Raw genomic sequence first — 16,853 nt, forward strand, 5'->3', positions numbered from 1 at the left:
TTATACACTCCCAGGAGGAGAGAGGGAAAGCGATATGATGCCTCGATGCCTCCCTTGCTAATAGAGGTAGTGTATCAAGTTTGCAGAAACAAGCAGATGACTGGTTGAGAAAGATAGAGGAATCATGCTCACCAAATGGTTTTCTTCTTTCATTGTATGTGTGCATATTTTGTGGATATATATATATGTATATGTATGTGTGTGTATGTACATATATGTGTGTGTGTGTGTGCATATATATATATATGTGTGTGTGTGTGTCTCTTTATATGTGTATGTCAATATGTCTGTGTTTATGTATGTACATGTATATTCACACGTGTGTATGCATGTTCTATGTATGTTTGTATGTATACATGTATATATAAAAATATGTATAGGTATGTATATATAATTGTGTGTGTGTGTGCATATATATATGCATATATATCATTATCATCATCATCACCATCACCATCATTCACTTACAAAGCTTTTGTTGTCTTTGGGCTATAGTAGAAGATACTTGCTCAGGGTGCTGCATTGTGGGACTGAACATGGGACCACATTGGGAAGCAAGCTATCAATCACACCTACACCTATGTATACTTGTATGTGTGTGTGTGGGGGGGGGGGTTGTATTAATGATTGGATGTATTCAGCCCCTGACAATTATTCTATTCGGTTTTTAGTTCTTATCGTTGCCAGTGCCCCTGGACTGGCTCTTGTGCGGGTGGCACATAAAATACACCATTTTGAGCGTGGCCGTTGCCAGTATCGCCTGACTGCCCTTCGTGCGGGTGACACATAAAAGCACCTACTACACTCTCGGAGTGGTTGGCGTTAGGAAGGGCATCCAGCTGTAGAAACTCTGCCAAATCAGATTGGAGCCTGGTGTAGCCTTCGGGCTCCACCAGTCCTCAGTCAAATCGTCCAACCCATGCTAGCATGGAAAGCGGACGTTAAACGATGATGATGATGATGATGATGATTGTTAATTGTGATAAACTCTCACTGTTGCGTATTCAAATAGAGTCTTTCACATTCTGGTGTGGGCTATAACATGATATAAGAGCACATCAATAATGAGAGGCAAAAAAAAACATGGGCTTGAACTTGGTACTCCTTTATTTCATGCTTCATGTGTTTCAGTATTCAGTAACACATGATATCACACTATAGATGCACTCCATAGATGCACCTCATGAAGGAAGCATGCAAAAGCAAACACATCCTCAGGCAGAAAAGCAAGAAATACAATTCAGACATTCAGTAACCAGATTTAAATATCTTATTTGTTTATTGCCCACAAGGGGCTAAACATAGAGGGGACAAACAAGGACAGACAAAAGGATTAAGTCGATTACATCGACCCCAGTGCGTAACTGGTACTTAATTTATCGACCCTGAAAGGATGAAAGGCAAAGTCAACCTCTGCGGAATTTGAACTCAGAACGTAACGGCAGACGAAATACCGCTAAGCATTTTGCCCGGCATGCTAACGTTTCTGCCAGCTCGCCACCTTAAATATCTGATTTAAATATCTGAGAGGTACAAGGCTAGATGGGGATAGGGAACAAGATGAGGAAGAATAGGATCATGGCCCCACAACCACAAAGATGGACTGGTGTTACACTCAAGTAGCCTTGCCAGTCACCTGAGGTATTACTTACTCGCTTGCTTGCCCCTCTCCCCTCTCATAAGGCCACTTAAGTGCGATGCATTTCACTGGTCAGTGATTCACTTTGATTATTACGAACATATAAGTATATATATGTGAATATAATGTGTGTGTGTACCTATACATACGTTTATGTCTGTATATAAAAATATATATGTACATAGGTATATATGTTCAAAATTGATAGAAAGAGTACAGTGACTTTACTGTGAGGAGTGAAAAATCCAACATTTCAAACTGAGACTGTCTCAGGTAAAAGTTGAAAGGAGAAATTAATGAGAGATAGCAGAGTTTTACTACACAATATAAGTTTTGCCAAAGCAGACCAATACCAGCCTCTTTAGAGTCTGTTTGATAATATATATGTGTGTATGTGTGTGTATATATGCATGCATGTGTGTGTGTACATATGTATATGTGTGTGTGTAGAGAGAAAGAGAAGTAACAAAGCCAAATAAACAAAAGTATGTGTAAGGTGTATATTTACATGGAAAGTTGCATATATAAATTTTTTTTAAATAAATGATGTAATCAAGTTTTATCTTTACAGCTGTTTCGGATAATCAATGACTTGTGCTATACTAATATTGTAGGTGTATAGAATAACATGGATGTTTTTGAAATTCTTGATGCAAGGACATGTTTTTCTCATCAGATGATTGGTGAATAGTGTAGTATACATCAGTGTTTATGAGAATATAGGTTTAATGAGAAACTAATTAAGAGGGGCATGGGGACAGCTGTCAAGTGAGAAAGATAAAAGAAAAGATGAGATTTGAAAGTGAAATTAACTCAGAGACTTAACTCCCAACTTCACATCCAGTCCCATGCAGCTATAGCAAAATGGAATTCATTTTAATATTGTAGTGAAATGTGAAGATGTTCTATTTAATCAGTTTTACATTGTGTATAACTATCTGTCTTGAAAATGAAACTATTGATAATACTACTATCAAAGATACCATTTAGAATGTATATAACTAAGAAAGAATGATATATTTTGAACACCATGAGGTTTACTGGCTACAAGACTCCAGTATTTTTCTTTTCTTAAATTATCCTTCGTTACATTCTTAAACACATAAGTACAAATATATTTTTTCTGTAATTAGCTGAACACCTAAAGTAAAAGCAGATCCATGGAAGAGAACTCTTGCCATAGTAGTATGCTAGTTGAATTATGTAACTTAGTTCCAGTGTCCAGCTGAAGCCATTTCAACTTAGCACTTGTACAATACAAACAGAAGGAACTAAAGACAGACCAGAAATAATATTTAGAGATGCTTAAAGTATATTTTTCATTTTCAAATATCTTTATATACTGCACAAAGAAAAATTATTGAAATCATAGTAAATTTACAATCATCAATCTTTTGTAAAAATAATTTTTTTTCATCAGATTAATTCTTACTAGCAAATATCACCATGTTACTATTGCTGAGGTTTTGATTTCATAATATTACAAAGAAACCTAATTTGTTTCTAGTTGACAGTTTCGTATTCAGATAAGAAATAACTTGCTTATTATCATAACTAGTTTGTAAACAATAATTGATAACATGTGGTTGTGACATTAATTCAAAATCTGAAAAACCATCTTGTTCCCTTTATATAAACTGAAGATAAAATTGCTTAAAAATTAAATTAAATGTTTTACCTAAATTCTATTTTTTTATATGATCAGTTTACCTTATTCATTTCTCATATTTTTCATGACAAATATCTAACAGGAAAATGGATGTTCCTACATATTCTCAGATTTTGTTGCATTTATACAAATAATATTATACGAATAATGTTAAATAATTTTGTAAAGAACTATTTACACCAAATTTATTTTATTTATTGTATCTCAAAGGGATAATTACACCAATAATAAGCACATGCACTAATTCAATTTCACTTCTTTATTATTATTCATCAGTTAGTTTGCTATTTAACTAACTAATCGATCATTTGATTAATCATTCGGTTAATCAATCAATCAGGTGCGATTGCCAAAGTCCTTTCATCACCATTCACAACCACTTCAATGTCAACTTCAGGTCTGTCTCCTCCCTTTCATTCTCCTGCTTCTCCCTCCTCTCCTCACATACATCCCCCCCATTCCTTCTCACATCTATTCAACTGCATAAATATTTTAAAACTAAAACTAATACTAAAAGCTGGACGGACCTAAAGGTGATCTGGAGTAGAAAGGGTATGTCATTGAAGAGGCCTCAAATAATGGTGTTGAAAGAATTTTGGCAAACACACCTGATTGATTGATTACCCAAATCATTAATCAAACAATTGATTAGTTAGGTGGTTAAATAGCTAACCAATTGACAAATAAAGAATTGAAATGAACCAATGTGCATGATTATAATTGGTATAACAACCCTTCTAAAATACTACAAAACCTGTCTCACGCAAGTTCACATCAAGAACCTTGCAAATCAAATACAAAAATGAAATATTGTTTTATTGATACAGTAATTATATTCATATTATTCAAAAGTGTAATATTAATATCTAAATTAGTATGACTTTCTTTAAGTAATTTCAGTATGTTTCCATTGAATTGCTATCATAGCATGTTTAAGAGTGTTCAGCATAAGATAATTTAATGTATACTTTCTAAAAGTATAACAGAATCATATCATAAATAAAATGTCTTAATATAAAAAGAGTGATAAATTAGTGAAAAACTGAATATTTAAAATATAGTAACAAATATAAATTTAAAAATTGAAATGAGATAGTTAAATCCATTATAATATATAATACAAGTTTAATATGTATTTGCAGTGTTTTGTAAGAGTTGAAATAATATTTTGTAATATTCTTGTTGACAGTTTTCTAAAAACTGAATGTTTATATTTATATATCCATTCATGCAAACACATACAGTACACATGCCATACATTTTATAGTAAGTCCAATATATGTGCCATGGTGCCAAAATTTGGACATATTCCCTAAGTTACCTTCCCACTGCAAGACCTGTTTAAAGCATATAAATATACATTGGTACACTGTATTTTTTTTTAATGTTCATAAATAAAATGTTCTAGTTATCTATAAAGCCTTTAATCTGTTCCATTTATTTTTAGTTACCATTTATCAGTATTGTATAATTTTCTCAATTGAGTAACCATCTCTTCTTTTATTTAGCTGCTTTCTATTGGAGTCAGAAAGGTGAGATATAGTTAGATTCAGAATAGTTAGTGTGGTGTTGTTTTTTTTTTTTATTGTTGTAAATCAATTTAATTACCAAATTACTATATACATACACACACATATACATACATACATACATATATACATACATACACATATATATATATATATATATATATATATATATATATATATATATATATATATATATATATATATATATATGCAATATTGTTTCATAATGAAATGACATTTCTCATTATCCAATTGGGACAGTTCTCAAGACCTGCTGTTAGCATGATTCTATCAACTATACTGTAACCTTCATCTGTATTATTTGTGACTGCCTCATAAAAATTCCAGTGTCATGCATGTATTTGTAAAACATTTAAATATAACATTTTATCACATACTAATTGTACCATTTTTCTTTTTGACATAGAATTAATTCCATAACTATAAAACTAATCCATCAGCTTATACAACTAGATAACTATTAAATGTTATATGTGAATGCATTTTCTTGAAGAGAGTGAAATTCTATTGATTTCATTTAGTTAAAATTCAGTATCCATCATCATCATCATCATCATCGTTTAACGTCCGCTTTCCATGCTAGCATGGGTTGGACGATTTGACTGAGGACTGGTGAAACCGGATGGCAACACCAGGCTCCAGTCTGATTTGGCAGAGTTTCTACAGCTGGATGCCCTTCCTAACGCCAACCACTCAGAGAGTGTAGTGGGTGCTTTTACGTGTCACCCGCACGAAAACGGCCACGCTCGAAATGGTGTCTTTTATGTGCCACCCGCACAAGCCAGTCCAGGGGCACTGGCAACGATCTCGCTCGAAAATCCTACAGGAGCCAGTCAGGCGGTACTGGCAACGGCCACGCTCAAAATGGTGCATCTCATGTGCCACCCGCACAAGAACCAGTCCAGGGGCACTGGCAACGATCTTACTTGGCTTGCCGGGTCTTCTCACGCACAGCCCATTTCCAAAGGTCTCGGTCCGTAGTCATCGCCTCGGTGAGGCCCAATGTACGAAGGTCTTGCCTCACCACCTCAGCCCAGGTCTTCCTGGGCCTACCTCTTCCACGTAAATTTTGTTTTAAGATGAATATGGATTGATAAACATATAGTGAGGTGGCGTGGTCGTGTGTGTTAATACTATATTAAGTATAAATATTGTAGTATGTAAAATAGTTGGAAAGGTATAGATTTTATTTAACATACAATGTATGATGAAAGCATGTCCTATCAGTTACAGTTTGTTGTTTCTTCAGTTTCTTATTGATCTCTAATTTCTCAATAAATTAAAATAGGTATAATTCAGTTATTTGTAAGACTATTTTCCAATGAGGAATATCAAAACATCTCTTTAAAAAATTAACTTAATTACTGCAGACATTAGAAATTATCCTTGAGGTGTGAACTATTAGTAAATGGTGCCACAAAGCCAGATACTTAGGACCTACATGTACCAGTGGCCCTTTTCTCATAAAAACTCTCATATTGAGGGCATCAGCAATGTTTTCACAAGGAAACCTTTCTAGTATGGTTGTTATAAGGACCTTCTGGCAAGGTTTACTACCTCTAGATTTTCTATGATTTAAATCTGAATAGAAGTTTCCTGGAAAATTGCTTCATTGTCAGGTTTTCTGTAATCCCCATTCTATTTAGCTGTTTCATATGCCTCAGTCATTATTCCAATTCTTTTCCTGTGCTCCATTAATGACCATCTCACCGCCACCTCCAATAATGTTTACTCTTATACAAGTGATACGGCTCACACTCCTTTAGTGCAACTTCAATCCAATCTTTATCCATGAATTAAATCAATGTTTCTCACCTAACTTGCATGTTCTTCATGAAAATATTCTGAAACAGTAACTTAACAATTTAGTATCCTAAAACAGTACCAAAACATTAACAGCCACAAAACCTCTCACTCACTTCCCACCAGAACTATGTGACTCAGTGTTAGATCTACCATCTCAAACAATCTTCAATAATTTTTCCATGAGGATCTCAAATCCTTTCTGTGGCTAAGATTGCATGCAAGAGATTGAGTTTCTTCTTCAGAAATAAATACTTTGGTGCTGGTTGGTCAACAACCTTTACAGAATTAAATATTTCCTACTCTAAAGCATCATTTACATATTTATATGATACTCAAATGCATACCTGCTGAGACATATGCATGCATTAACAGACACACACACACATACATGGAGACATAAACACACACATACACACATACCTTAAATAATAATGATGAAGTATACTGATCAACACCTTACATGTACTGTCTTCAATTGAACAATATTACATTTTTTATATTTTCTACCACTATAGCAACAATCTTGCTTCTCTGAACATGTTTCTCAATCTTCACCAGTACCTTAGCTCATTTCGTTTCATCACAAAAGACTTTCTGAATTCACTTCCCTGTACTATATACTATGCATTTTCCCAATCTTTCTCCAGATCAGAATTACCTGGAATTCTTTATTAATCATATTTTCACTTCCAGTTTGTAAATTAACTCAAGTTGAATGCTGAGTACAGTTACATTGCTCACTAATTTCTATCCTCCCATTTTGTAGACTGCATGGCCCTCTGTAGACTTTCTCTTTTTTCCTTAGATTGCCCAACAAAAAATAGTTTGGGAAAAACAAATTGGTCAGGACTTTTAGAGAATAAAAACAATGCTTGATATAAAAAGAATATAATTTGTATTTAAAGAAAACAGTTTTAAAGTAGGCTTTCTTCCTTCATATCTTTGAAAAATATTGGTTGAAGTTTTCATTAGCTGATGGTTTATAGAAATTAAATATAAAGAAATTGTCTATTGTTGTAATTTAGTACTTAAAAAATATGATAGTTGAATAAATGTAGAAACCTGAAAAATGCTTCTGATAAACTGCCATTCATGAGTGAAGTAATATAAAAATGTAGTTTATCATCATGACTAGTCACCATCATGTTTCTCTTCATTCTTTCACTATCATCACCTGAAGTAAGGCTATTGAGGTACAGTCTTTCACACATGAACTATACTTAGCTTATTTTCTTTATTTCATCTTAATTGCAACCATGCTTACAATGATTTAGTCAGCTGCATTGACCCGATAATTAGTCTGTGGCTTATTTTATTGATCTCTTCAGAGTTAAGTTATTCTATATTAGAGCTACCTCCTTTTAGTAACATATATAGCTTCCAGGCAGTTTCCATCTACCAAATTAAACTCAGAAGGCAATAGTCAGCCTGAGGTTAGCCTATAAGGCACTCACTTGAGGTACTGTGCAGTGGGATCACATGGTTACAAAATGAACTTTTTAACCACACTGCCATGCCTGCTCCTGTTAACTATTTTCAAAATCTATGGAAACAAACAATGTATGTTTTTATTGCAATACCACAAAAGCTGGACTGTTTTATTAACATTACAAGCACACCTTCAGTTTAATGCCACTATAAACACACCGTCATTTTCATTTACTGTCAACATAAAGTTATCTTAATTATATTGCACTATCATTTTCAAATTAGCATGTATGCACTGCTATCTCTGCTTGAATGGCTTCTTTTGTTTCATTTCTGTTCAACTTTTACATTCAACTACATGCACAAGAAATGAACCTGCAGTTAGATATAGTCTTCCAATTAAAAATATAATGTCAGGTGGATTCTGTGAATAAGATGGCTTTTGACATTTTAGTTTTATTCAGCAAAACATCCTGTTTTCTTCCTGAGACAATTTTGTTAGAATAATAGTTTTCTTTTTTTTTTTCTTTTTTTTTTTGTACCCTTACTTCCTACATATTCTTAACACTTAAAGAGCAGCAGAAATCTTTAGACAGAGACCATCTCTTTCTAAGCATTTTTTTTTTTTTTTTAGAATTACTTATGTTTAAGCTTCTAAAGCTACATAGGTTTTTTTTTTCTGTTTCAATGAGCATAGCATATTCTCCTAATGCCTTTTGTATCAATAAATTTATTTTCTATCATTATTTCATTAAATTATTACATATATTCATTCAGAGCTTTATATCTTGCTGTTATATATCCACAAACATCATATGCTGCCTTCATAGTGTTGCTTTTAATGCTGAAGTCTCTTTGACTCTCAGTGATAGTTAGATTTCTTGGTACTCTTCATTCAATCTAATTGATAGCCAAATGAGTTTAAAATTCACTAAAAGGACTGAGTAGCCAACCATTCTAATATAAGTTAGAATCAACCTGAAATAATATATAAACGTTCAGGGACTTCTGCAAAACTTTAAATGATTTTATTGAAATTAAATTTAATCTGTTAGTGTAGCATAACTCTAACCTTAATGTTTGATCATATTAATAAATTCCTGACTGCTTTCTCTCACTGGCAGTTTGTATTTCATTTCACTGGGTTGTTTTCTTTTTGTAATTTTGGGGTGTTTTTTTTCAATTTATTCTTGTTATTTCTTTTTAACTGTTTACCTCACACATTATATCTGCCCTCTTTATCACTTGTGTTATATTTACACCATTTTCTTTGTCACCTGTGTTATATTTACTTCACTTTCCATGTCACCTGTGTTAACCACTCTCCTTGTCACCTGTGTTACGTCACACAATTCTTCTTGTCACCTGTGTTATATTTACACCACTCTCCATGTCACCACTATTATATTCCTACCACTCTCTTTATCACCTGTGTTATATTTTCACTACTCTCATTGTAACCTGTGTTATATTTATCGCTATCATTTTATCATTTTCTTTTGTTTTTGCACTGATGACAGATTTCTTCACTCAATCTTACAAATCACTGTTTTCCATTTGTTTTTCTTTCCTTTTTTTTTTTTTTTCACATTCACTGTCCTTACACTTCTTAACTTCAACAATCTCTTTGGGAATTATATTTATTAATGTATATATTTGCTTTTCTTAACTGGACATGTACATTTTCTTTCTGTCTTTCTCTTACTATTACATTTGCTTTTAATTAATTCTTGATATTTTTTATTCTTAGAGTACGTTTTACTGGTAACTTTCTCTGGTACTAATTCCAGACTAAAGAATTTCAAAAAAAATTTTTTGTTCTAATGACTTCCCCTAACTGCAAGTCATGCAAACTAAATTAAGTGATCCGAAGAATGACTGAAAAAAAAAATTAGAAAACTTTGCAGGTTTAAGATTTATTAAAATTTAACCAAAAAACTTTGTTGACAAAATTTGATAACTATTAGATATTATTTTAACTAAATAGTTTCAAATAATATGTTAGCTGAATACTTTATGTCAACAACCATATTTTGTGGCAATCTGTGAGAGAACTATTGAAAGATATACTAAATATTGATATTTGCTTTTAGTTGAACTATATCAATGAATTCCAATAAATTCATCCTTGGTTTTCATATTTGAACATTATAAAGAATAAATTTAGTTATATATATATACATAATGTGTGCATTAATATTTTCATATAAAATTATTTTGATTATTTAAATGCTCATTTTATGTATCTCATTATGAATTTTAAAATGTCATAAAATTAGTATCTATGGGGAACCAAAATTGTCAATAAGTTATTTATCCTTAGCTATTTATGACATAAAGTGATATAATATAATAATGAACATATATCCATTTTGGAAAGATATGCAGTATCTTTTTTACCATTGGTCATAAAAGCATCAAGTTTTCTAGTAGATATTCCACACAATCATTGCTTGATATATTTCATCAACGCTAATTAAATGAGGTAAAATAGGAAGAGAAAGCAAATTCTTAATTAGATAACAATGAAGTACATTGATGATAGTTTCTTAATTAGATATTTTTTGTTAGATATACTTGAAAGTATGACAATCATGCTTTCTTTGGAAATAGGCAAAAAAAAATTTCAAACACAAACCTTAACAGGACTGTATGTTAGTTCACTGGGAAATTATTGTCACACAACATAATTTCTCTTTAATGAGACATTAGGTGTTAATATTGCAAAAGAAATCATGGGTATTCAGAAGTTAAGTTGTGGCATTTTTCTAATGCTCATGCTTGTACAAAAACCTTAGAATCCTTTCTTGATCATAAAAAGTAATATTGTACTTTATATAATATAAATTACTTCAATAAAATACACTCCTTTTAATTAGATTTAGTCTTAATCTTATAATGATTTTGTATTTGAAATAATTTCTTTTAGTTTGTTAATATATTTTCATGAAAACATTCTTTATATATATTTTTTAAAACTTTCAATGTTATTGTTTTAATGATTTTTCAACTTAGATCAGCAGCAGACAACCAGAATCTGTACTTCATGGTTCAGAGTTTATCAGTCTTAGTCAACTTAACTCCTTGTCTTGGATTCTTCAAATTCTAATCATATCTGGAGTGGCTAAAATGATGAGGTTTTAGATTAATATCTTTGCCTCTGCTTTGGTTTTAGAACTCTGGATGTGTTTATGTATTTGAAATAAACTATTTCTGATACCATGAATGAATAATCTTTATATATGTGTGTAACTTCTATTTTGTATGAAACCAATTTTACTTCCAAATTTTTTTCTATTTCAACTGTTTATGTATTCTCCCAGCATCAATGTTTGTTTGGTTTATTGATAACTTTTAATTTTGATGTAATGTAAATGCTGTTTCCATTGTTACCAGGAGATTTTGAAGCCTTGACTTCTGATGATCATTGGAAAAAGGATGAGATACTTGCTGCTAAGATCAAAAAATTTCTATCGGTGAGTTATGTGCATGCATACTGCCATCTACTGGCTGTTGCAAACAAATCAAACTTGAAAATCAGATTTATTTGAATTTTTATGTAGTGTGTCAGTTATTGATGGTTTTGCACAGGAGTAGATGACAAGTTTTATGACCAGTAGTTAAACATAAAATTTAACGAAATTACAATTATATCATATCATCATTGATAAAAATTTATTTCTTTACAAAAGATAAAAAAAAGGAAAAGAAGATAATTGCCCACTATTATCTTCTTGCTTCATTTTCTTAAAAGAAAAGGCTGAATCACATTATAATTAATCTTTTGTTCATTTTTCTTTACTCTCTTTACACAGCAACGAATGGTTTATTACATTACAAAAATATCTTTTTCCTTCCTCCCCCCCCCCATCCCTGCTGTCTCTCTTTCTTTCTGTTTTATGTCACCTATATATTATAAAACAAAGAATTTATTTAATCTGCCTACATTGCTTCTTTTAATAAGCATTATGAGACTACTATTTTATGTTATTATTTCTAAATTTTACAGAACAGATCAGTTCCAGTTGTAAGCACACTTCTCAACACACCAATATATATTTATATGAATAGAATATAAATTGACTAACAGTTTCATATTTTGCATAGTTTCAAGACTGGGATGTTATTTCCACTGGTCAAACTAGATCATAGTACAGGAAGCTAAACCATTTATGATTGTCCCAGATCTTAAAATGTATTCTATCATTAGTGTCATCCTATCATTGTATTCTATCATTAGTGTCATTAAACCTTAACTTAAAGTAATAAAATGTTTCCTTTCATGAAAAGGGGATAGTCTTAAGAAGAATATCCTGTTGTGAAAATACTTGGTAAAATCTCCAAGTAAGCACTTCATCCAAAACTAATCAATATAAAAAGTAAGCATTCTATTGTAAAAGTAAGGTAAATATATAGTGTGGAAAGGGCAATTGTTTATTTGGATTTATCTTTAAAGTTATTATCTATAATATCTATACAACTTTCATTTTTCTCCTTATACCTTTTCACCTCCCTCCTCTCCCTGCCTTTATCTTCCTTCAAGAGTGATCCTTCGGTCAGGAGAATATTGACGATTGTGAATGCAATCAATGAAAAACTAATAAATCAGCCTTTTATACAACCTTAATTATATTTTTACTTTCGTAATATTGGATTTTGATTTGAGTAACGTATCATTGATAGAAATTGTTCTACTGGTCAGAAACTTGTTGGCAGAGCATAAACAAATTGAATGAGCATGGCAGCTGTATGCAGCCAAGATGGTCAATCAACCAACTTACCAGTCATATAGCCATCTGTTCAGCTTGATTTTGCTTTAAATCCTTTGTTAGTCCTTGTTTTCTTTGTTTGTATTTTAGGGGAACCAGAAGGTGTTGCTGCTGCCACTGCATTGGGAGCTCAATATCATAGTCGTGTATCTGCAAGTGTGTCATGTAGTGGCAGTTGGCCTCCTGCAAGTGTATCTCACGCAACAAGTGTCAGCAGTGGTGCTGTTTGCAGTACCAATTCTAAGCTTGTCATGCAGCAGCCAAAATTTAAACGACATATTGGTTTACTTGGGGAAAGTCAGAGCACAGAGGACACAGAGAGTGGAAGCTCTGAACCAACTCTAATAAAAGATTCCGGCATTGACACTGGTTTGTCCAGTAGTAATCAGACAATTTATGAAGATCATGCCAAGGTAGAACAATGCAGAAGTATTCAGGAATGGCTAGAAAGGCACTAGTTTACTTTGTAGCTAAATGCTCACTTCATTTGGATTTTTTTCCCTTTTCATGAAATCAATTGGTTGTTAAAAGTTTGTTTTTAAAGAGAAAGTTTGGTTATAAGCATTTTAATTGCAAACTCAGTGATTCCATCTTTGTGAAACATAGCTTTATTAAATGTGCTTTAGTGAAAATATTTTAGGAGTTCAATTTAAATTTCTAGCATGATACCTATCAAATACTGTTATTTAGCTAATCTCTTTCTAGTATGATTCAGATTTAAAATATTTTTAATTACTAATTGTGTATAACATTTTGCTTTCTATTAGTATTGGTATATTTTGAGATTAAAGAATGTACAACATGCCTCTGTTAAGTTGACACTATTTTATGTTAATGCTAGCAGGTTATAAAATTTGCTTATAAAATAAGAATCTACCCATTCTTTTTAAAATAATTTTCCTTTATGAAAGTGTAGACAGTCAAAACATTACAAAACTGCATTTAATTAATAATTTGTCTTCTACAATCAAGTGAAATAATATTCTTTACTGTAGATAGACTTGTCTTTTGTGGAATAAAACATTTGAGAAGTGAGGTGTAAGATCATCTTGATTACTCTATAATTTGAAAGATCATAATATATTGAAAGAGTGGAAGTTCTATAGGATTGAATCCCTCAGAATAAAAGGTTGCATTAGTAATTTATGGTCTTGGAAGAAAAATAACATAGGTGTTGAAAATAGAATGAGTGCAGCTGATCAGTTCAAGTAGAACCAACAATTATTGAAGATGAAACTCTAAGAAAGCTTCAAAATAAGTTACACATAACAGATACATGATGAGGGGGTACAAGCTGAAGGGTCTTAGGGGGGAAAGGCTTAGCAATCATACGTATATTTTTTTTTATTATTATATTTTGCAATAATCAAAAGACCTGCGCATATCCAGATTTGAACAACACTCCATAGTAAAGCATATTCAGTGAATAGTTGTATCAAATTCAAATATAAATATTTAAACTTCTAAATATAGTCACCATCATCATTTAACATCCACTTTTCCATATTTGTATGCGTCGTTTGGAATTTGTTGAGGCAAATTTTCTATGGTTGAGCACCATTCTTGTTGCCAACCCTCGCTGTTTCTAACCAGGGTAGTATTTTGCATGGCCAGATATGTTTTCCATGAAGACTAAAGATGAACAACATTGCTTGTATGACAGCAATGTTCATTTACAATCATCATGTAATATCAAAACAAGTGAACACACACATGTGCACATGTATGTGTGCACACACAGACATACACACACACATACACACACTTCTTTCAGTTTTTCTGCTTACCAAATCCACTCACAAGTTTTTGTTTGGCCCAGGGTAATTTACTAGATGATTGCCCAAGGTCCCACACAGTGGGACTGAACCCAAATTCACATATTTAGGAAGCAAATTTCTAAACTAAATTTAAAGCATATTTTTAGGAATAACTTATAAGAGAAAAGACTTAACTTTGCTACTAACATAGGTAGTACTAATAAAACAATAAGCCAAGTTTGATTGCTTTATATTATTAGATATTAAACTGAATTTGTTCTTTTCAGAAATTTTCTGAGGAGAAAATATTGAATGATCAGCTCTGGTTTTGTGAGCTCAAGGCCACTGAACTATTCATTGTCTCTAAGAGGACATTTAATTCTAAAGAGCATAGTTCACAGAAATATTGTTGTTTAGGTCCTTACCAAGCAGACCTATAATCACAGATATTCCAACCATGACTAACTTTTCTTTTTCTAAAGTACAAAGAGATATATTGGATTATATTGTCCAGTGTATCTTTCATTCAGATGGTAGAGTGTAATTTGAGGGAGATTTGAATGCTATCTATAGCAACACAAGCAACTACAAAGTGGCATCTAGATGTTATTCTAGGATCTTCTGTTCATGTTAGAGTGGTATCCTATTCAGAAGAGATAAGTCTTTCATCTACTAAACTGTCAATGAATCTAGGGCAAAGCAGCAACTATATGTTTGTGATTCATGTAGACATTTTGTATCTTTCTTTCAACTGTATATGAGGTATTATGACAGATATTACAGAAGCAAGCTTGCTTATATATAAATTGACATCTGTTTCAAGAATAGTAGCTTACATTTCATCTAGAATAATAACATTAATTTTACATAGTGTTTTATAGTTTGTTCATGCTCTGTAAAATATCAATTAGAATCTTATTAAAAATATGTATAAAGAAAACAGAATCTATCTCAGGGTCTAAAGTATTAGCTTACCACATTTTGATAGTTATATATTTCCTCATTTTAGTAAAAGTCCTGTAAGAGTATTGATTCACATCTTAATTCCTTTAACCTCTCTGACATGGCAAACAAATAAATTTGTACATGAAGTCCATTATGTGAAATTACTTGAATTATTTTACATAGAAAAATAAACTATTTTTAAATAGTTAGATACTGCTTCACACCCTCAACTAGTATAACTAACACATACAAGTTATATTACTAACAATAACATTACTTTAACAATTTTATATTAAATATAACAGAGTAATCCTCCATGACAAAGAGAAGAAATTTAATGTTTTAGGAGGATCCTTCATCTATGAAAGATGAATTAATGAAGGGTCCTGCCTGAGAGATTAAAGATTCCTTTTATTTTTTCTTAATAAACTATAATTTATTAAACTTGTTATTTGCTGATGCAGACTATCACCAGTTTTCTCAGATTCTACTTTTTCACTCTAACATTATAGACTGTCCATACAATCATGTGCTTTTTTCAGGCCTACAAAGCAAACTATATTTACATCAAAATTTTATGACAATATTTCTATGTAAATTTATTTAAAGCTTATTCTCAAGTAGTCACAAATACTTTTTTTAAAATGAAATACTTGTTTCCATTCAGTTTAAAATTCAGTTGTTTCACAATAGACAATTTGGATAAAAGTTTAACAGTCACAGCTTTCCTGGTCCCAAAATTATTGTTATTGACTGACAGCCATTAGTAAAGTGAAGGGTAACTTTATAGAGGGTATAGGAAATAATTGCCAATACAACCTAGCTTCTAATCAGATATTTTCTTGTCATTCATGTAAGAACCTATCTTGCTTGAAGCTGTTTTGCTTTTGTATTGTAACAGAAAGTGGCTATTTTGTTCTTGTGCACAGCCATGCACATACACATACATATACATGCAACCTGCTTTTTCAATCAAGCGAGGTAGTGGTTTTGGCATTTTATTTGAATGAAATAATCTTACACCCCTCTATTTGCCTCAATCAGCCTAGTGAATATAAAGGTTTTACTCTCCATTTTAGAATGGTAAACATTGAAAGGGACACTAAGCTATAAAATCAATGCAAATTTCTGAATTACAATTTACACAAACATGAAAAAGCTGGCATGAAATAAAATACAAAAACTATAAAATATTTTATTGCATTAAAATACAGAATGATTTCAAAATATTTTATAATATTTTAGAAAATTCTTTAGAATAAATATGATGTAAATTATCCAAACATTATC

General features: G+C 31.7%; 1 protein-coding gene across 21 annotated transcripts in view; it reads left to right on the plus strand.

Annotated features, from left to right (window-relative positions):
- The window catches only part of LOC106883284 (regulating synaptic membrane exocytosis protein 2), a 272,841-nt gene that overhangs the window by 135,990 nt on the left and 119,998 nt on the right, over positions 1-16,853 (plus strand). For 9 of the 21 annotated variants that reach the window (XM_089349850.1, XM_089349857.1, XM_089349852.1 and 6 more), the window contains 2 exons: positions 4,817-4,840; positions 12,952-13,274. In XM_089349850.1, the coding sequence (XP_089205976.1) occupies positions 4,817-4,840; positions 12,952-13,274 (347 nt within the window). Of the gene's footprint in view, positions 1-4,816; positions 4,841-11,488; positions 11,569-12,951; positions 13,275-16,853 lie in introns of all 21 variants that reach the window. The other 12 variants (XM_052966018.2, XM_052966023.2, XM_014934236.3 and 9 more) reach the window with 2 other exon arrangements.

This window comes from Octopus bimaculoides, chromosome 3 (assembly GCF_046866305.1).
Source record: "Octopus bimaculoides isolate indiv1 chromosome 3, ASM4686630v1, whole genome shotgun sequence".
Lineage (NCBI taxonomy): Eukaryota > Metazoa > Mollusca > Cephalopoda > Octopoda > Octopodidae > Octopus > Octopus bimaculoides.